The sequence below is a fragment of the Artemia sp. Qi Xiang Cuo genome, chromosome 6 (genome assembly GCF_049724085.1).
Source record: "Artemia sp. Qi Xiang Cuo chromosome 6, ASM4972408v1, whole genome shotgun sequence".
NCBI classification, from domain to species: Eukaryota; Metazoa; Arthropoda; class Branchiopoda; order Anostraca; family Artemiidae; genus Artemia; species Artemia sp. Qi Xiang Cuo.
The window spans coordinates 17,704,708-17,727,540 of NC_142799.1; the positions used below are offsets into that span (position 1 = coordinate 17,704,708).

A 22,833-nucleotide genomic window follows, 5' to 3' on the forward strand; every position below is an offset into this window, starting at 1 on the left:
AATCAAATAACAAGGGAATTTATATACACTCAAGCAAATAACCTTGGAATTGATATACATGCAAGCAAATAAAATGTGAATTCCTATAAATGCAAGCAAAAAACTTTGGAATTCCTACACTTGCAAGCAAATAACATGAGAATTCATATACACGCAAGCAAATAACAAGGGAGTATCTATACCTGCAAGCAAATAACATGGGAATTCCTATACACGCAAGCAAATAACATAACCATTTCTTTTATTCAAATCCCAACCACAAATCAAGTTATCGCATATTGAACAACCTCTGATTGGCTCATAAAAAATGCCCACGTCAAACGATACATTCATTGTGCAATTATTATCAAAAACAAAAGCTTTATACCCCTTTTTTCCAATGAGAGTTAGCTTTAGCAACGACACATTCCTAAAAAACTAGTCTTGACTAAAGGCAATTGTCCAAAAAATCAATCACACTAGAACCGGTATTGCGTACTTGTTCCTCTTTGAAAGATGTATTGACCTATAGAATAGAATTACCTACCAGAAAAACCTGTTTGTACGGGGGCGTTGGCAAAGTATAAGGTTCTAGTCTACTAATGTTTACTGTCATATAGTATAGGTATTGGTTATTGGGAAGCATAAAGACGTTTTCAGCGGGAAATTTTTCTTGGTAGTGGGTGGGTGGGGGGGGGGTCGGGAGTTACGTGGGAGGATCTTTCCATTGAGGAAGTTTGCATGGGGGAAGGGACATTGCTGTGAAGTGAGCGCCAGATTTCCCAGCATTATTTAAAGAAACGATCAGAAATAAAATAAAAAAAACAAGTTTTTCAACTGAAAGTAAGGAGTAGCACCAAAGCTTAAAACGAACAGAAAATATTACGTATATGGTTGTGTTCGCCTGCTAGTCAATACCTCGCTCTTTACACTAGTTTTTTTAGTACTTTCATAAGAGCTTTTTATTCTAATTAACGGCCTCTGTGATTAAGGGATCATTTTTAAAGAATTGGAAAAAAATTCGAATTTTAGCGTAAAGAGTGAGGTAATGAAAAATGGGCGAACCCCCTAATATACGTATTAAAATATATGAATATAGAAGTTCGTTACGTACGTTAATTCGTAAGTTACGTATATTTATCACTAATAAAAACGTTCGTAAATAAAGTTAAACAACTTTCGAGAAAGCCATTTAACCAAAAAAGTTAAATTAATATGCAAATTTCTTTTAATTATTCATATACGGTGAGCCAAAACCAAAACCTTCATTAATTCAAAAACCTTCAGAAATTAAATAAAAAAAGACAAGGTTTTTTTAACTGAAAGTAAGGAGCGACATTAAAACTTAAAGCGAACAGAAATTATTCCGTATATGAAAGGGGCTGTCCCCTCCTCAAGTTTGACTCTTTCTCACAACTCTATTTTTTTTTAACAATAAAAACTTTAGCGTAAAGAGCGAGGCGTTGAGTAGGGGACAGCTCCCTTCATATATGGAATAATTTCTGTTCGTTTTAAGTTTTAATGTCGCTCCTTACTTTCAGTTAAAAAAAAACTTTTTTTTAATTTGATTGACTCTAAAGTGTGAATTCGGCCCTCCTGGACTTGAGATAGCCAATTTTCATAAATAAATCTTATCTAATGTGAGAGCAGATTCAAGTGAATCAGAGTCATTCATTCTAGTTCCTTCCTAAGCAAAAGTCCTTTTCAGACTTCGAGTAATAACTAACAGTTCTTCAGAACGATCGCCCACACAGATGCTTTTAGAAGAGTTTTAACTATCACGGCAATTTAGTTGCCAGATTGAAATATTCTAATGCATTTGTCAAGCAAATAACGAAGTTTTTACAGTTACATTTTTACCGGGAAACTGGACAATTTTTCCGACAATTTGACAAAACAACAGGCATGAAGATCAGAATATTTATTAAATTGAAAAATTAATAATGATGGGAAAAATCAGAAAGACCAAAAATCTTGTGCGAACAGAAAAAAAATTTAAATTGGTCATTAATGGAATTAAAGAGTGTGCCAATAGAAAAACATATTAACTAATTCTTACGATATCACGCCTGTATACGTTAATAAGTTCCTAATTTTTTGTTAATTTGGGTATTTCCGGCGCATATTCTTTTTTTGGAAGTTTTCTATTATAGTCTGTATGCTGGATTGAAAAATTAAACTATCCGATAGTTTACGGAGATGATCCATTTCTGTATAGCCTTAATATTTGAACTGATGATGGATCACCGTAATGAATCACGCTTGAATCACACTTGAATCTCAGTAATTTTAGTTTTCGGTTCTTATATTTTACTTCTTGTGTTTGTCACTTTTTTTTTTTTTTTTTTTTTTTTTTTTTTTTTTTTTTTAAGCTGAAATTTTTCATTTAAGGTATTGTGTACTAATTTTTTAGCCATACATTTTTTTTAAGGCATTGTGTTGTTTAGTCTTGTATTTTTTTTTTTTTTTTTACGTTCTTGCTTTCAACACTGAGAACGGGCAGTAAAAACGGTCCAAAATGTCTGGCGCTTCTTGCGCTATTATTCGTTTTATCCCGTAGTATTGTCCAAATTTCAAATGTTTGCCGTAAATTGTGTCGTAAATTAACGTTTACGGCACTTTAAAGAAGACGTACAAACAAAGCTAGGAAATATTATCCATACCAAGCCGTCCTTCACAGAATAGTTGCATTTACCTACTGTCTCTTTTATTTTAAATCTGAATCATATATTTATTGTTAACACTGATCGTAAGTAATCATATCCTAGCATATGGAAATGGGTTACATCCTATGACAAGAATGTGCAATCCCATTAGTTTTGACAAATGTAACATTTACTCCAAATGCTGAAATAATCATTCGAATGGTGCGTCAACTTGAGCGTGTACCCTTCCATCAAAGTATCAACGTTTTTACAAATTTTCCCATGACTTTTACATGTTAGTCAACTATTTTTGCATTTTTTTTTTTTTTTTTTTAGTTAATTCTCATATCCCAAATATAGTAAAATAGTATGCTATATAATATAGTATTTTAGTATACTAAGTGCGTCACTGGATTAGAGCCCCAACGCTGCTAGATTTTAATTAAAAAAAATCGATGATGATTAATATCTTTGAAAGAAACGTCAGATTAAGCCCTCTATGGTTTGTTACGACAAGATTTCTTTTATGTCTAAATCGAAACAAGACGGATTTTATTATTGTTTTTTTTAAAGAGAATGTCAAAAGAGGACCTTTATCATAGGCAGGACAATCGCGCTGCCTAAGTAAAGAACGCTATTGGCACAATGTACTATTATTTTTTTCGGGGGGTGGAGGGTAGACCAGGGCCCTTCGTATCGAAGGAGTTGTCGTAGAACCTTCGAAAAGGGCTCATTCGATTGGAAATTGGAGTGGCTAGTGCTCTTTTTAAAAGTCAAAAGTTATTGGAAGGCAACTAACACCCCTTCCACGCCCACCATTTCCCCAAACACATCCAATCAAAATTTTGAGATTCAACATAGTTCAACATAGTCCATTTTGTTCAACATAGTTGATTTCCACATTCAAATTATGTTTTTGAGTAGGACACTCCCCCACAGCCCTCAGGGCAAGGGTTGTAAGTTATACCCTGGAGGCGTATAAGATTTTTGTAGAAAGGGTTGTCGTAGAAACTTCAAAAAAGACTCATTTGACTGGAAATTCAAAGGGCTAGTGCCCTTTTTAATAGTTGAAAATGATTGGAGGGCAACTAACCCTCTCACGCCCACCTTTTCGCCAAACACATCCAATCCAAAATTTGAGATAGCCATGTTGTTCAACGTAGTTGAAAGTTCTGACAATTAGGTCTTTGAGGATGACAACCCCCCCTCCCACAGCCCTCAAGACAAGGGTTATAAGTTAAGCCCTGGGGGCCAATAAGGTTTTCATAGAAAGCATTGTCGTAGAAACTTCAAAAGTGGCTCATTTGATTGGAAATTGAAATGGCTAGTGCCCTTTTTAATAGTTGAAAGTGATTGGACGGCAACTAACACCCCTTCCACGCCCACCATTTATCTAAACCAATCCAATCAAAATTTTACGATAGCCATTTTGTTCAACGTAGTTGAAAGTTCTGAAAACTAGGTCTTTGAGGATGAAAACCCCCCTCAGAGCCATCAGGGCCAGGGTTATAAGTTATACCCTGGGGGCATATAAGGTTTTTACTGAAAGCTTTGTCGTAGAAACTTGAAAAAGGGTGCATTCGATTAAAAATTCAAGGGCTAGTGCCCTTTTTAATAGTCAAAAGTGATTGGAAGGCAACTAGCCCCCCTCTCACACCCACCTTTTCCCCAAACACATACAATCAAAATTTTTAGATAGTCATTTTTTTCAAAGTCTTTGAAAGTTTTGGACATTAGGACTTTAAGGATGACATCCCCCCCAGCCCTCAGTGCAAGCGTTGTAAGTTATGCTGTGGGGGCGTATGAGGTTTTTATAGAAAGCGTTGTCGTAAAACTTCAAGAAGGGCTCATTCAATTGAAAATTGAAAGGACTAGTGCCCTTTTTGATAGTTGAAAGTTAATGGAGGGTAACTAAACCCTCTCTCACACCCACCATTTCCCCAAACACATCCAATCAAAATTTTAAGATCTTCATATTATTCAACGTATCTGAAAGTTCTGAAAATTAGGTCTTTTAGGGTGATAACCCCATCTTAGCCCTCAGGGCAAGGGTTGTAAGTTATACCCTGGGGGTATATATGGTTTTTATAGAAAGTGTTGCCGTAAATACTTCAAAAAGGGCTAATTTGATTGGAAATTGAATGGGCTAGTGCCCTTTTTTGATAGTTGAAAGTTAATGGAGGGCAAATAACCCCCCTCTCACGCCCACCATTTCCCCAAACACATTCAATTAAAATTTTGAGATAGCCATTTTGTTCAACGTAGTTGAATGTTCTGGAAATTATGATTCTGAGGATGAGAAACCCCCCAAACCCCTCAGGGGAAGGGTTGTAAGTTATGCCCTGGGGCATATAAGGTTTTTATAGAAAGCATTTTCGTAGAGACATCAAAAAGGGCTCATTCGATTGGAAATTGAAAGGACTAGTGCCCGTTTTTATAGTCGAAACTGATTAAAGTGCAACTAGCCCCGCTCTCAAGCTCAGCATTTTTCCAAACACATCCAATCCAAATTTTGAGATAGCCATTTTGTTAAACGTAGATGAAAGTTCTGAGAATTTGGTCTTTGCCAGCGTTGTCGTAGAAAATTCAAAAAGGACTCCTTAAAATAAGGTCTTTGAGGATGATACTCCCCCCAGAGCCCTCAGGACTAAGGTTGTAAGCTATGCCCTGGGGGCTCACAAGCTTTTTTTTATAGTAAATGTTGTCATAGAAACTTCAAAAAGTGCTCATTCAATTGGAAATTGAAAGGGCTAGTGCCCTTTTTAATAGGCTAGTCGAAACTGATTGGAGGGCAACTAATCCCCCTCTCACGCTCACATTTTCCCCGAACACATCGAATCAGAATTTTGAGATAGCCATTTTTTCAGCGTAGTTGAAAGTCTTGGATATTATGTCTTTGAGGATGATCACCCCTCCCCCAGAAAACCCCTCAGGGCAAGGGTTGTAACTTATGCCCTGGGGGCATGTAAGGTTGTTATAGAGCGAGATAATTGAAATTTCGAAGAGCTAGATCCCTTTTTAATAGTCAAAAGAGCTAGTTCCCTTTTTAATAGTCAAAAGTAATTGGAGAAAACTAACCCCCCTCCCACGCCTGCCATTTCCCCAAAAACATCCAATAAAAATTTTGAGACAGCCATTTTGTTGAACGTAGTTGAAAAGTCCGGAAATTAAGTCTTTGAGGATTAACCTCCCCCAACAGCCCTCAGCGCAAGGATTGAAAGTTATGCCCTGGGGGAGTATAAGGTTTTATAGAAAGCGTTATCGTAGAAACTTCAAAACAGACTCATTCAATTGGAAATTTAATTCGTTAGCGCCCTAATTAATAGTCATGGGTGATTGTAGGGCAGATAACATCCCCCCTAAGCGTATCATTACCTAAAACACATTCAATCAAAATATTGAGATGAAGATTGTGTTAAACTTGGTTGAAAATTCTGAAAATTGGTTCTTTTCCAGCTTTGTCATGGACACTTCGAAAAAAACTCCTTCAATTGAGAATTGAGAGGGCTAGTGCCCTTATTAATAGTCAAAAGTGATCGGAGGGCGAATGCCCCCGCCCCCATACCCATCATTTCCCCGTATACTTCCGATCAACATTTTTATATAGCCATTTCGTTGAACGTAATTGAAGGGTCCGAAAATTATGTTTTGAGTACGACAACCCCCAACAGCCCTCAGGGCTAAAGTTGTAAGTTATGCCCTGGGAGAATATAATGTCATATAGAAAGTGTTGTCGTAAAAACTTCAAAAAGGGCTCTTTCACTTGGAAATTGAGAGGGCTATTTCCCTTTTTAATAGTCGAAAGTAATCGAAGGTATAATCCCCACCCCCCAATATCTACTACTTCTTCAAATATTTCCGATCAACATTTTGATATGGTCATTTTGTCCGACGTAGCGGATAGGCCCGGAAATTATGTCTTTAAAGCTAACAACCCTCCCCCCATTGCCCCTATGGCAAGGGTCCTAAGCTATGCTTATGGAGTATTTGCGGTTTTTACGTAAAGTGTAGTTGTAGAATCTTCAAAAAATGGTCTTTGGAAATTTCTCCGACAAAGCTTAAATGAAGGATTGTTTTACCAAAGAATTAGGGGTCAAAGCCTGAGCATTGAGATTGATAAAACTTAGAGGAGCTTTTTTATTCTGTATTAGTAGCCTACTAAGTTTAAGTGGAAAGGCCTATTGAGGGAAATTTAACACGTTTTTATTTTCGGGTTAAAGAGAGAAAAAATATATATCATACAGCAAATATTCTTTTAAGACGATATCTTCTTTTGAATCATGTTGAGTGTTCCTGGGCTATAATTTAGCAGCATCGTAGTAAGGAAAAGAATCATGAAATTCAAAATTTTAAAACTAAGCCAACAAACCTCGTCAGATGTTGTAGAAAGTCTGACAGATCTATTTGTATTAAATTATGTTACTTTTTCCAAAAAAGAAGTTTTTCGAAGACAATTAATGAGCTACATTAAACCAAGGTTCATTAGAAATAAATTCAAATAACAATTCAAGCTTAAAACGAGCAGAAATCACTATGAATAACTGAATCCGACACAAACGAGGAGAGATTACAATGGATAAGCAAGCCAGGCTTTGAAAGAACAGAAATTGTCATCAACAGGAGTAAGGCTAATGACCCTTAAGCCCTTTAAATACCAAAACATCATTTACTCTTTACTAAAAATATTTTTTATTTCGAATAGTGTATTTTTGCTTGTCGTAGCATCAACCAGAAAGAAAGAAAATCACCATAAAAACCAAAATAACTGAAATAAGTTTTAACACAAAAATGCTCTAATATTCTGATATTGAAATAAAAATACATTTTATTTCCAGGGAAGTACAAATAGCGTTCCAGTCTTTAGAAGGCTTGGATGGGGCAACTTACACGCGGCAACTTCTCTCTGTTTTGAGTTTTACTCGATTATTTATTTTAGTTTCTATTTGGTTTGGGTTTTTGTTTGTATTGATAATGATTTAGCTTCATTTTATGCTCTAGTTATTATTTTGAATTATTTTTGCCCATCTTTGATTTAATAAAGATCTCTACTTGTCTTTAAAAAATTCCTTAGAAGAGAAAGGGTTTTCAGTTAATTTTTTTTTAATTGACATTGTTTTTTTCATATGGTTGCAGACTATTTGTAACACTTTTTCGGTTTTTCGTCCTTAAAAATCAAGATATTGGCTTCCTATTTGTATTTTGGACGAAATTTTGTGACAAATTTTGATAACAATTGTACTTTAAAACTTTGGATGGATGGATATAATATATCTCCAAACATTTAAATGTACCCTTAAACATGCTTGAGAAACTCCAGATATGCTCTTTTGACAACCTGGATGCACACAATGTATTTTGATTTAGTCTAACGCACGCCCTTTCAGTGTTTCTGAAAGTTTCAGCTTAGTAACTTTAGCTGTTCCTGAGATATTGCAGATTCGTCCTTTTGTTAACCTGGATGCACACAGCCTATTGATTTAGTTATACGTTCCCCACAAGTTTCATTTTAATAAACCTAGCCTTCTTGGAGAACCAAGGTCAAGCTTGACCTCCTTTCCTAATAAAAAAACTTATACGTAAACAATTGGCAACTTGCATAATTTACAGCCCTTGCGCCAGATGCTGTGGAGGTCATGCCATTCCAGAGGCATAGTTTTTCAGTGTTTTCACTACTTTCAACAAAATGGGTATCTAACAATTCTGATCTCTTGTCCAAGACGAATCAAGACGAACCCTTTCTTTTGTCCAACACGAACCAAGGAGAACAAAATCAAAATGTCATGCAGCTTTTTGAATTGCCCCATCGGAGTTGTATAAGTGGTGACATGTCTTCTTCTCATTCTGCTTATTCCCAAAGTCAGTAAATTAAAAGAATTCTGTCCGTCAAACCAGAGAATAGGGGATGATTACCAACATTCCCAGCCATAAGGTAAGGGCTTAAAGGACTGATAGCAGCCAAGTTTCACTTCAGAAATCGGGTTTCATGTTGTCTGATCATAAAGTGCAATTATATGCCTTAATCTTCGGAGTCATTTAATTTTGAAGACTTAAACAATGCATTTCTCCCTCCAGCATAATGGCATTTAAGTTCAATAAAAGCTTCCTGTTTATGGACTAGGAAAAAATTTAAAATTGCTTTCCTTTTCAGACAGTTTATCAAAGAAGATATATTTTTCATTTCTAGAAATTTTGTGGGAAGATTTCAGAAAAACGTTGTTTTTAATCTGAGCTGGTCATAGCGACGTCACTTGGTCAATTTTGATTGACAAAATAATTTTTTCCATAGGAGTTTAGCTTTACTTGATAATTATTCTTATCCTTTTTTAATGGGCTAAATAGGCAAAACAAGTCTTAATAGGCCGTCGTTACTACATTGAACTGAAGCGGCGTTTAGATGATGTCTTAGGGCAACCGATGATTTCTCATTACAGAGATGGCATAAAGTCAAGTGATAGGCAGCGTAATCGCGCTGCCTAAATAAAGAACGATGTTGGCACAATGTATTATTATTCTTTATTTTCATACCAGGGCACTTCGTATCAAAGGAACTTCGAAAAGGGCTCATTCGATTGGAAATTGGAGTGGCTTGTGCCCTTTTTAATAGTCGAAAGTGATTGGAAGGCAACTAACACCCCTTCCATGTCCACCATTTCCCCAAGCACATGCAATCAAAATTTTGAGATGGCCATTTTGTTGAGCGTAGTTTATTTCCAGATAGAAAATATGTTTTTTGAGGAGGACACTCTCCCACAGCCATCAGGGCAAGGGTTTGAAGTTATGCCCTGGGGGCATCTAAGAACGACGTTGGCAAAATGAATTATTTATTAGTTTTTTTCCTTTAGACCAGGGTACTTTATATCGAAGAAGTTTTCGTAGAAACTTCGAAAAATGCTCATTCAGTTGGAAATTGAATTGGCTTGTGTCCATCTTGATAGTCAAAAGTGGTTGGAAGGCAACTAACGCCCCTTCTACCTCACCTTTTCCCGAAACACATCCAATCAAAATTTTGAGGCAACTATTTTGTTCATCGTAGTTTATTTCAAGACAGAAATTATGTTTTTGAGGAGGACACTCCCCCACAGCCCTCAAGGCAAGGGTTGTAAGTTATGCCCTGGGGGCATGTAAGGTTTTTATAGAAAGCTTTGTCGTAGAAACTTCAAGAAAGGCTAATTCGATTGGCAATTCAAAGGGCTAGTGCCCTTTTTATGGTCAAATGGGATTGGAGGGCAACTAATACCCCTCTCACGTCCACCTTTTCCCCAAACACCTCCAATCAAATTTTTCAGATCGCCATTTTGTTCAACGTAGTTGAAAGTTCTGGAAATTAGGTCTTTAACAATGACACCCCCCCCCCCACAGCCCTCCAGGCAAGGGTTGTAAGTTATTCCCGGGGGGCACATAAGGTATTTATAGAACGCTCTGTCGTAGAAACCTCAAAAAGGGCTCATTCGATTGGAAATTGAAATTGCTAGTGCCCTTTTTAATAGTCGAAAGTGATTGGAAGGCAACTAACACCCCTTCCACTCCCACCATTTACCCAAACGTATCTAATCAAAACTTTGAGATAGCCATTTTGTTCCACGCAGTTAAAGTTCAGGAAATTATGCCTTTGAGCAGGAAACTCCTCCCACGGTCATCAGGGCAAGGATTATAAGTTATGCCCTGAGGGCATATAAGGTTTTTATTGAAATCTTTGTCGTAGAAATTTGAAAAAAGGCTCATTCGATTGAAAATTCTAAGGGCTAGTGCCCTTTTTAAAAGTCGAACGTGATTTGAGGGCAACTAACCTCCCTCTCACGCCCACCTTTTCCCCAAACACATACAATCAAAATTTTTAGATAGCCAGTTTATTCAACGTAGTTAAAAGTTTTGGAAATTAGGTCTTTAAGGATGAAAACCCCCTCAGAGCCCTCAGTGCAAGGATTGTAAGTTATGCCCTGGGGGCATATAAAGTTTTTATAGAAAGCGATGTTGTAGAAACTTCAGGAAGGGCTCGTTCAATTGGAAATTGAAAGGGCTAGTGCCCTTTTTAATAGTCGAAAGTGATTGGAGGGCAGCTAACCCCCCTCTCACGCCCACCTTTTCCCCAAACACATTCTATCAAAACTTTGAAATAGCCATTTTGTTCAACTTAGTTGAAAGTTCTTGAAATTATGTCTTTGATGATGATATGCCCCTCAGAGCCCTCAGTGCAAGGGTTGTAAGTTATGCCCTGGGGGAATATAAGTTTATATAGAAAGTGTTGTCGTAGAAAATTAAAAATGGGCTCATTCGATTGGAAATTGAAATTGCCCTTTTTAATAGCCGAAAGTGAGTGGGGAGTAATTAACCCCCCTCTCACGCCCACCATTTATCCAAACACGTTCAATCAAAGTTTAGAGATAGCCATTTTGTTCAACGTAGTTGAAAGTTTTGGAATTTGTGTATTTAAGGATGATAAACCCCCAGAGCCCCCAGGGCAAAGGTTGTAAGTTATGCCCTGGGGCATATAAGGTTCTTATAGATAGAGTTGTCGTAAAAACTTCAAAAGGGGCTCATTCGATTGGAAATTGAAATGGTTAGTGCTCTTTTAATGGTCAAAAGTGATTGGAAGATAACTCACCCCCCTCTGACGCCCACCATTCCCCCAAACACATTCAATAAAAATTTTCCGATAGCCATTTTGTTCAACATAGTAGAAAATTCTGGAAATTAGGTCTTTGAGGATGACAGCCCCCCCCCCCCCAGCCCACATGGTAGGGCTTGTAAGTTATGCCCTTGGAGCATATAAGGCTTTTATTGAGAACGTTGTCGCAGAAACTTCCAAAAAGTTTATTTGACTGGGAGTTAAGAGGGCTAGTGCCTTTTTTAATAGCTGAAAGTGATTGGAGAGCGACTAACGCCTGTCTCACGCCCATCATTTCCCCAAACACATGCAATCAAAATTTTGAGATAGCTATTTTGTTTAACTTAGTTGAAAGTTCTGGAAATTAGGTCTTAGAGGATGACAATCACCATAACTGTCCTTAGGGTATGGGTTGTAATATATCCCTGGGGGCATATAAGGTTTTATAGAAAGAGTCGTCGTAGAAACTAAAAAAAGGGCTCATTTGATTGGAAATCGAAAGGCCTAGTGCCGTTTTTAATAGTCGAAAGTGATTGGAAGGCTTGACATTTTTATAGTAAAGATCGAAGTGGGTATAATGTAGTATTTTTTGTTTATGTTGTTGTTTAGACCAGGGCGCTTCGAATCAAAGGAGTTGTCGTGGGAACTTTGAAAAGGGTTCATTCGATTGAAAATAGAAAGGGCTGATGCCCTTTTTAATAGTCGAAAGTGATTTGAGGGCAACTGATCCCCCTTCCACTCCCACCCTCCCACACCCGCCCTCCCACACCTACCCTCCCACGCCATCCCTCCCATTTCTGCTCTTAAAATTTAACCAAATCAAAATAGCGTAAGTGTTTCCAAGCTATCAAAGAAAGTAAACAGATTGTTTTGCGAATGCTTTCAAGTTTTCCATTTCAGGTCAACAAGAGGAGGTATGAAACTAAATTAAACAGTACTATTTGTGCCAAGATTTTTATAAGGTGTATGTTGTTAAAAATTGCTGAAAATTTTTCTCCAGCATACAAATAGCAGGCCAAACTATAAAGTCTTAAAAAAAACGAAAAGATTTAAAGTATTATTTTCTTTCTCCCTGAAAAGACTATGTCAATATAAAATGAACAGAAAGTAATTTAAAAACTTTTTCAACAAAATAAGTTTTTCAAAGAAAAGTAAAGAACTCCATTAAACAAAAATGAGCAAAAATAAAATCATATGGTGTAATTTGTAATTTAATTGTAATCTAATTGATTAAGATTTGGTTTAATTTGAAGCAGATTACCAATTAAAAAGAAAATCAATTAGACACTGGTCACTCCACAGTGGATTCGAATCTTAATCTCTTACGAGCTCAAATCACCCCAATACAAATCTGATAAATCAAAATGGGGTAACCAGTCGACTGGAAAAGCATTGTGTCCAAATTAGTAAACAATTCCTTTCTAAGTAACATCCCCTGCCCTCCCATTGATTAGTTCTCTGACGAATATATTAGCCAGACTGATCTTCCATATATGACTTGACTAGCCTTCTTGTAATGTATTTAGGTCACAAGCTTATAGAAAGATATACCATTGTTTTCTACTCAGAAGGATGCTCTTCTTAGAGTGGGATCTCTCTTATATATGCTCCAAGATCGATAACTACGTTTTCTGACCTTGAAGCAAGAAACTAATCCTTAATGGGGAATCTAGGTCATGATGACGCATGTTTCTTCTAATGAAGGATTTTTGTTAAATCTAGGAGTCATGTTTAAGTTTCTAAAAATGGTAGTTTTGCCATAATTTCTTGGAGGAATTGGTTCGAAAAATACGACAATGCTTTATTCAGTTTTTAATATGAACGTGAGAAGATTGGACTACGCTCATCACCCTGTTATTTGTGTTTATTACATAACTGTAAAACGCATTTAATCCAAATATTTTTCCATTCTAATGAAAAACAATAAATAATAATAATCGTTCTGGACAGAAGAAAGTAAAGTCGTATTGTTTGTTAGAAAATCTTCGTTGTAATTGACAGGAAATTATGTATATAAATATATATACATACTATATATATATATATATATATATATATATATATATATATATATACAGTATATGGTCGGGACAATATGGCTTTGGACTACATTTACTAAAAGAGGTTTCCAATACTTCGTTTTCCAACCAGCTGTCAAGAGGGTTATGCAATATTGTTTATTTTGGAAATGATGTTCAAACTCCAAAAAGCACAAACGTAGGACGTAGGCTATTTTTGTTCATTAAAAAAAATTGGATACAGCAATGTATAGACTAACATATCTTATATTGTCTATTCAGTAAAAAAAAGGCTTTTCTAAGGTGTCCAGGGGGGAGGCAAGGACTACTTATTTTCAGCAAATACAAAAAAACATACTTCTGATATTGTTTTCCGGTCAAGAAATAGGGTAGTTTCAGGCCAAATAATAAAACTTGTACGCTCCTATATTTGATGTAATAGTACCCTTGCTCAAAATCCAACAAATTAACCTGACCTTCTAAAAATGTCAAGCCCATATTTCGGGTAGCAAGGCTGATATACTTTAAAAGATAACTGAAAACAATTATTTCTACCAGCATTTATTTTTGTGAGTTGTGTACTTTTTTTCTTCTTTTTTCTCAGCTCCGTGTATTATTTCGTAGAGCAGGTCTTCAAATAAAATTATAATAAGATAATGGTAATAATAACAGCAACAATAAGAATAGTCTAATGCATAGGTTGGCAACCCGCAGGTACTATGTGTCCCGCGAGGCGTCTTGGTGCGGCCCGCAAGATCCTCGCCGCAACGCACCTAATGGACCATATTACACACCATACCAATACACAACGGAGTGTAAGGGGGCACCATCTAACATACTGCCAGCTAGCATTCTCGAAAAATCCGTAAATACCATATACAAAGTTAGTTTGATGTTCAACCATCCAGACCAATTATTTTGGTATGTTATAATTTTTGTTTCTGAGTAAACCTACCTTATAGTTTGGGAAACACCCCCCAAAAAATATTCTGCATTTAGATTTTCTTAGTTTATTCTATTTTCGTTCAGTAAAATTTGGTGTTTGTGATACCAAACGAAAGCCAAATTATCCGGTTATGATATGTGGCCATCTCGTGGCAAAATACGATTTATTTTAAAGATGAGTGTTATTTGGTACAGTGGTAGTGGGACAGGAAAAAATGGTACACAATGGGATATATCCCAGTGTGATTACACCCATCTACAAAATCGAGGGTAATTTTTTTTTCTGAAGGTAATCTTCATCAAAAGGGTTTTAGTACATCCAGGTGGTCAAAGGAGTATAGACACAATGTCTCCGAAATAGAATACGGAATTAAGTTTAAACTTTCAGGGAAACTAGAGGGAGAGTAAAACTAAAAAAAAAAAAGGTCCAATACATATCCAGGTTGTGAAAAGGGTGTATGTGCAATATCCCAGGAAAAAAGGGGGTACGCTGGAGCTTTCAGAGCATATTATTGGGGATGTTGAACTAAATCAAAACACACTATATCCATCCAAGTATATCATACGGGTATATTGCAACATCTTAGGAACAGATAAAGGCATTAAGCTGAAATTTCAGGACCCGTTGATACGGATTTATAACTAAATATGGCTGTTAAAATGGCCTATCTGCAATATGTCTGGGATGGCTAAGGGTATTCAGGTGAAACTATTAGGGGTCATCGCATTGTATATTGAACAAAATCAAAATGGACTCTATGCATGCAGGTTTTCAAAAGGGCATATGAACAATATCTGAGGAATAGCTGAAAGCAATAAATTGAACCCTTGAAGGCTACTACAACTACTCCTTATGTAATTAGTGCTACTGCTATTGTGACTTTTTCAAGCTGTGACTGCTTTTAATTGTTTGAATTTGTGACTACTCGCAACTGGAAATACTTGTGACTGTGACTGATTGTAACTGAAACCCCAACTACTTGTAACTACAATTGCCAGTGCATGTGACTTTGACTGCATCAACTACTTTGCTATATCAAACAATAAGACAATCACTCAGAACTGGAGCAATGCCAAAGAGGCAGGGACAAACTGGCTGGTAGGTTCTGTAAAAACAAATAGATATACATAGGCCTATATTTTATTTCTTATTTTTGCACACCCAAGACGGCTTCTAAAAAAAGAAAGATCGTTGATGAAAGACGGATTTTTAATGAAATATGGACAAATTTATATTTTTTTTTTATTGAAGTTAAAGAAAAACCTTTGTGTTTAATCTGTCAAAAGCGTATTTCCGTAGTAAAGGAATATAACTTGAGGTGGCATTACGATTCTGAGCACAAAACTAAATTTGGCTGTCTTGGAGGTGACACTCGAAAAAATAAAATCATTAACTTCAAATCGTCACTCAGAAAATAGCAGAAAATCTTTAAAGTTGTGACAGACAAAAGCAAATCAGCTGTACTTGCCAGCTACAAAGTGGCAGAAATAAAAGTAAAGTATGGTCGCCCATTTACCGACAGCGAAGTTGTCAAAGAGCTTGTCTTAGCTATTGCGGGGGAGGTAAGCCCAGAACAGAAAAAAGATTTTGATTACATTTATCTCTCTACTAGAACTTGCACCCACCGCACCGAAAACTGGGCTGCTAGCTTTTGTGAACAATTCAAGGACAAAATGCAGTCTTTTATGTACTTCTCTCTTGCGATTGGCGATAAAAGTGTTGGATACGACACAATTCCTAATAATCTGTACGAGGGATTGATGAAAATTTTCATGTATATAAGGAGTTATTTAAAACATACGGTCTTAATATTACTACAAAGGGGGAGGATTTATTTCATCACTTGGTACAAGCTCTGGTTTCATGTAGCTTGGGCTGTGATAAATTAATCAGCATCACCACGGACGGCGGAAAAAAAATCAACGGTCATAATAAAAGTGTCGTTGGAAGAGTCAAAAGCAAACTTCTAGAGTCTGGATCTGAAGCTCCATATTCATTTCACTGTTTGTCCATTAAGAAGCATTGTGTTACAAGGTTTTATCGAGGAGAGAAATAATGGATACCGTTTTATCTGCTTTAAATTTTGGTGATGTGAATATGGTGACGTGATGTATAACTGTGAAGTAAGCTGGCCAAGCCGAAGGTCAGTACTTCAACGATTTTTATATTTAAAGAAATAAATTTGTAACTTCATGGAGATGAAAGGGAAGGTAATACCCGAGCTTTACAACAACCAGTGGGTTTTAGATCTTGGGTATTTAACTGATTTGATTACAATAGACTTGAATCTACTCAAAACATGTTTAAAAGCAAAAAATTAATGCATATGCCAGATTTATTCAGGTGTTAGGCATTTGAAACAAAATTATAATTATTTATCAAGCACAACGATGAAAGAAAGCTCGGTCATTTTACAAATTGCAAGAAAACAGTAGAAGATGATGTTATAAATTTTGTTTTGCAAAATACTAAAATGAACAGTACTTCAAACTCAGTTTGAAAACTGATTTGCTGATTTCAGAAATATCTCAAGTAAGATGGATATTTTTTAAACTCTCTTCGCAGTGGATGTCAATATTGTACCAAGTGATTTTCAAATCAACGCGATAGATTTGCAAGATGATACCACACTTAAAATAGCTTTTAAAGAAAAAAACAAACTTGATGAATTTCTATGAAAGTTTTCCCTCTGAAAACTACTAGGATTTGAAAAGGTTTGCTCAGCAATTAATTACTATGTTTGGTAGTGCATATATTTTTAGCAAAATTTTTCAATTCTAAATTATCAAAAGAACAAACACTGTTCTCGGTTATCGGATATACATTTAGGCGCAGTACTACGTGTCTTTACTACAAAAATACAAGCTAATATAAAAAAAATTGCACATCAAATGCAACAACAAAAATTTCATTGATTGCATTAACTACAATAAATGTCCTAAAAATGTACATCAGGTGTTTTATTTTTAAACCTAAAATATTTGTATATAAATATTGTAGATATGCTCTAACCATTATAGTATACCTACAATACTTCATTACTGTGTTATGACAAGTGACCTAAGTGCGGCCCGCCTAATATCCCCACGTAAAATTTTGGCCCTTTTACAACAAAAGGTGGCCGACCCATGGTCTAATGCTTGAATTGAATGAAGATTATTATCTGAGACTGATATACAGCAAGATGGACGACAGTAAACCTTTTACATGTTAGGTGAAAGCACATGGCAAATCTTCTTTAATCAGTTAATGGTTCAAATTAAGAAAGAAAAACTATTCTTTAGAATGTTGAACCGAAAACAACGCAAATGGCTGGTAAAATTTATCTAACAGAAAAAAAAGTAGAACAAAAAATATCCATAGCCCCAAAAATGAATATTAAATATCATCTCAGCTGCTGAAGAATTATTTTGTGTCAAAAAGAATAACCCCAAAGGAATGACAATGCAGAGCATATGTTCCATCCCTGTAACTTCACGATTCATTGTCAATTGCTATCCATCACGAATGTAATTATGAGAGTTTTATTACATTCATAAGGGGAATTTAAACCTGGGCTTTTGGTGTGTTTGGCTGGATATTGCTAACGGTTTACAGAGAATATGGTAAAAATTACAGAGCTTCTGTAATACAAGCCTATCATTTGAAAACATTCAATGCAAAAGTTGTCACCATAAGCAAAGCAAACATTTTTCCATGTAAACTAAAAATAATCTTAAAAAACAACATAACCTCCAAAACTGATGCAAAAGAACAAGATGAGAATAAAACTTAAATGCGTCAATTCAATCCTTCTTTAGGAGGGGAGGGGGCAAAAAGAGCTAAGAATTTTCGTTAGGACGGGTGCAAAACTAAAAAAGGTTTTGTTTCGCCCATAAAGGCAATTTTTGTTTTTCGTCATAGAATTATAATTTTGGGAATCTTAAGGAGCCATGGTTGCCCTAGCTTTCTTTTAGATTTAGCTCATGCATAACAAATAGAATTACCCCAAGTATGTGCACTTGTGTACATGTTTGTTTTACATCCGAGTAATTTAATATACGACTGTTCTCTCTTCCAGAGCAGACCATCATTGTCGACTTCACCCAGTGAGGTTAAGTTGCAAGCCGTCTAGCTTCATTATAAATCATGGACCCTAAACAAGATCAACACCAGATTTTTGTCCCTCCTAGATTTTTCCCCTTCCTCAGAATTGAGAAAAAAAAATGATGTTTGGGGTACATTCATCGAAAAAAAACTTTTTTGACATTTTTATCAAGAAAATATAATTGAAAACGATAATTGTGATTTCCCCTAGATTTTTAAAGATGTAAATATTAAATGTGCCTGAGCACATTTTAATATGGAGTTAGTCAAAGTAGCTTCTACAAAATATCTAGCATTAAAATACTAAAATACTCACCATTAGTCAATATGCTATTAAAAATTATTTGAAGAATTTTTTCAATGAATATCAAACAGTTCGTGGTAAAGAACTGTAAGTAAAGAGCGACCCGGCTCAATGGTAACCGAAACTCTAAAACACGGAATTTTGATACCAATCGATACATCGAAAGAATCAGATTTTAATTCTGATTTTAAATATATAAGTTTCATCAAGTTTAATCTCACCCATCAAAAGTTACGCGCCTGAGAGAATTTGGCTGATTTTCGAAAAAAGGGGGAAAGACCCCCTAAAAGTTAAAGAACCTTAATGAAAATCACACCATCATATTCAGCGTATCAGAGAACCCTACTGTAGAGGTTTCAAGCTCCTATCTACAAAAATGTGGAATTTTCCATTTTTTGCCAGAAGAAAGATCACGGATGCGTGTTTATTTGTTGTTTTTTTTTTCCAGGGTTGATCGTATCGACCCAGTGGTAATAGAATATCGTGGTAGGGCTCATTCGAACGGAAATTAAAAGTTCTAGTGCCCTTTCTAAGTGACCAAAAAAATTGGAGGGCAACTAGGCCCCCTCCAACACTCATTTTTTCCCAAAGTCACCCGATCAAAATTTTGAGATAACCATTTTGTTCAGCATGGTCGAAAATATTATAACTATGTCTTTTAGGATAACTTAATCCCTCTAAGCCCCCAGGGGGAGGGCTGAAAGTTATGAATTTTACCCAATGTTAACGTATAGAATTGGTTATTGGGAAGATACAAACATTTTCAGGGGGAATTTTTTCTGGTAGTGGGGGGTGGGGTGGGTCGGGGGTTATATGGGAGGATCTTTTCATGAAGGAAGTTTTCATGGGGGAAGGGACATTGCTAAGAAGGGGGCGCCGGATTTCCCATCATTATTTTTAAAAAAATCAGAAATTAAATATAAAAAGCAAGTATTTCAACTGAAAGTAAGGAGCAACATCAAAACTTAAAACGAACAAAAAAATATTAGCTATATGATTGGGTTTACCTTCTAGTCAATGCCTCGCTCTTTAAGCCAAAGATTTTTTAGTACTTTCATAAGAGTTATTTATTCTAATTATCGGCCTTTGTGATTAAGGGGTCATTTTTAAAGAATTGGAACAAAATTCGAACTTTAGCTTAAAGAGCAAGGTATTGACTAGGGGGCAAACCCCCTAATATACGTATTAAAAATATATGAATATAGATGTTCGTTACGTAAGGTAATTCGTAAGTTACGTATATTTATTACTAATAGAAACGTTCGTAAATAAAATTCAACAAGTTTCGAGAAAGCCATTTAACCAAATAAAAGTAAAATTAATATGCAAATTTCGTTTTAATTATTCATGCACGGTGAGCCAAAATCAAAACCTGCATTAATTCAAAATGTTCACAAATGAAATAAAAAAAAAAGTTTTTTTTAATTGAAAGTAAGGAACGACGTTAAAACTTAAAACGAACAGAAATTATTCCGTATATGAAAGGGGCTGTTCCCTCCTCAGCGCCTCGCTCTTTACGCTAAAGTTTGACTTTCTCACAACTGAAATCTTTTTAAACAATAAAATTTTGTTTTAATTGCAAATTTTTGAACTTAAAGTAAAGAGCGAGGTATTGACTAGGGGGGAACCCCATAATCTACGTAATAAAAATATACGAACATAGAAGTTCGTTACTTAAGTTAATTTGTAAATTACGTCAGAAGCAAATTTAGAGACAGCCATTTAGCAAAAAAAAAGTAAAATTCTTATGAAAATTTTGTTTACTTATTCAATGACGGTGAGCCAAAATAAAAGCTGCATTAACTGAAAAACGATCACAAATTAAATTAAAAAAACATGTTTTTTAAACTGAAAGTAAGGAGCGACATTAAAACTTAAAACGAACAGAAATTATTCCGTATATGAAAGGGGATGTCCCCTCCTCAACGCCTCGCTCTTTACGCTAAAGTTTGACTTTCTCACAACTCTATTTTTTTTAAACAATTAAAAACTATAGCGTAAAGAGCGAGGTGTTGAGGAGGGGACATCTCCTTTCATATACGGAATAATTTCTGTTCGTTTTAAGTTTTAATGTCGCTCCTTACTTTTAGTTTAAAAAACTTGTTTTTTTTTTAAATAAATATAAGGGTCAGCCTACTGCTATAAAATCCCTCCATTACCTCCGACCACAGATTAAGGCAGTCTGACCACAGACTATAAGTACTCACATGATTATTCGTTTTTGTAAGAGTTGTGACACCCAGACCCCTCTTTTGGTTACGCCTTTCTATGATTTAATGACCTTAGTCAGCAGAGATAAACGAAATTGCTAAAAGAGTTCACCTCTGTTACATTTGACCAAAAAATTTATATTTTTGATTGGCAATATCAAAGGTTTTCCTTTTGCCTCTCCCACCCCAAACAAAATACTGGTTCTCTTCCCCCAACCTAATTAGGGAGAATCCAGGCTATATTCTAGTTTAAAAGGAAAGTAGAAAAAGATCTGGTCAAATTCAGGTAAATTTTTAAACCTACCGGAAAAATAATAATGTTTGAACAAATTTAAAACAGTTACAATGAAAAGCTCAAAAGAAAGATTTAAATGGTAATATCACTAAAAGAGGAATAAAAGAGGTTATGTTTATACAGTTTTTCGGAAAAAATCTCTTTAAGCACAAATCGTATCATTTTTGAGCCTTAAGAAGCCAGGTCGTTTCCTAGGCGGAGCAATTATTGTTTTCCACATTCAAAGTCTGTGTCTAGAAAAAAATCAACACGGCTAGGTTACAACTCAATCAGGTCTTTTTAGAATTGATGGGAAATATTAATGCATTTTTTTTACTCAAAGGTAAGATTCCCCAGAGGTGAAAAAAGCTTGAAATGTCACTTTGTTAGGACGTCTTAAGAATTTATTAAATGAAAACTTTTCAGTTGCATTTTAAAGTTGTTTTTTTTATTGTTCCGCTCAATAGAATGGAATTTTAATACGAAACTTACCTTAAACCCTCCAAAATTCAGTTGACATTTAGAGATTGATGTTTAACTCTTTTCTTTCTGATAAATTTTACAAATTTCAATCCATAGGGCCACAGTCCCTTAGCTCACCTCTAAATGTTATTCCTGATATCTGATTTTAATAACATTATGCTAATAATACTTTTTGTAGTGATTTGTTATCACTTCAACAAATTTGAAGTGATACTATTTGTTAGTACCATAAATCCAGAGTTACTGAAAGCTTTTGCAATTCTCAATTGTTCTTATAAATTACAAAAGTAGAGGACCTTAATTCGGCCATCTCCTCCTTTCCCTTCTCAAAGTGTGTACGCCTTTACTTTAGTGGCTACAATTATGCATTTAAAAACCGGAGTACTGAGAAATACCTCTATTGCCTCGTTTACCTCTTTACAGTCGCTGGGCTATTGAGATATGAACCGATCAATGTCAGTCAAATTGATCAAGTCAGTAAACAAAACACAGAAGAAAAAAAAACAATTTATGTTGCTATGTTTGATTTTAATGCTCCAGAAGAAATATCAAGTCAGTAAACGAAACACAGAAGAAAATAAGCAATATATGTTGCTATGTTTGATTTTAACGCACCAGAAGAAAAGGTTCAAGAATTTCTGATTTTGCTTGCATCTTTGAGTATGGAGAATTTCTTGTTTATTTCAGTAAGAACTTAATCAAACTGGTATTGAAAAAACTATTTATTAAGAAGTGGCATAAGTCTTGTTTTGTCCTTTATATTTTAAAACATTATTAGGTAATATCTCCATGCGTGCATGCAAAAAAGCTGAGAATAAACATTTAAAAAGTGGACTGCATCACTTTACTCTCTGAACGGCTCCTTTATTATTACCTTTGTTTTGAATTTTTTTTTAGCTTTAGCGAGAAAGCAAAATACTTACCGAGAAAAATGACAAGAAAGCGCATATTTTTTCAAAAATCCGACACCACGTGAATTGTTTCCGCGTAACAAAATATAATACGACTGACAATTTCTCCAGAATAGGAAATTCATAGAAAGCGCTGCGCAGTCCAAAAAGAACTTTCCCTTTTTGTTAAGAATTGAAAGCACACTTCTGCTTTCTAATGCCTGTTCTGGAAAATAGGTTGATAATGAGCGAAATTAAGCGTTAGATGAGTCTGAATTAGAGGAAGACAGAGGAAGGATTCCTGGCAACTTTTTTATGTCTTCTTTAAAAGAAAGTAGATTGAAAAAAACAAGAATTTTCAACTGAAAGTAAGGAGCAAGGCCGTACCCAGGA

At 35.4% G+C, this 22,833-nt stretch overlaps 1 protein-coding gene across 1 annotated transcript in view; it reads right to left on the reverse strand.

Moving 5' to 3' along the window:
* Positions 1-22,537, reverse strand: part of LOC148950935 (neural cell adhesion molecule 1-like) — a 256,145-nt gene extending 233,608 nt beyond the window's left edge. The window contains exon 1 of the mRNA XM_089090517.1: positions 22,474-22,537. Within this exon, the coding sequence (XP_088946643.1) occupies positions 22,474-22,498 (25 nt within the window). The 5' untranslated portion in view covers positions 22,499-22,537. The remainder of the gene's footprint in view (positions 1-22,473) is intronic.
* Positions 22,538-22,833: the final 296 nt, after the last annotated feature.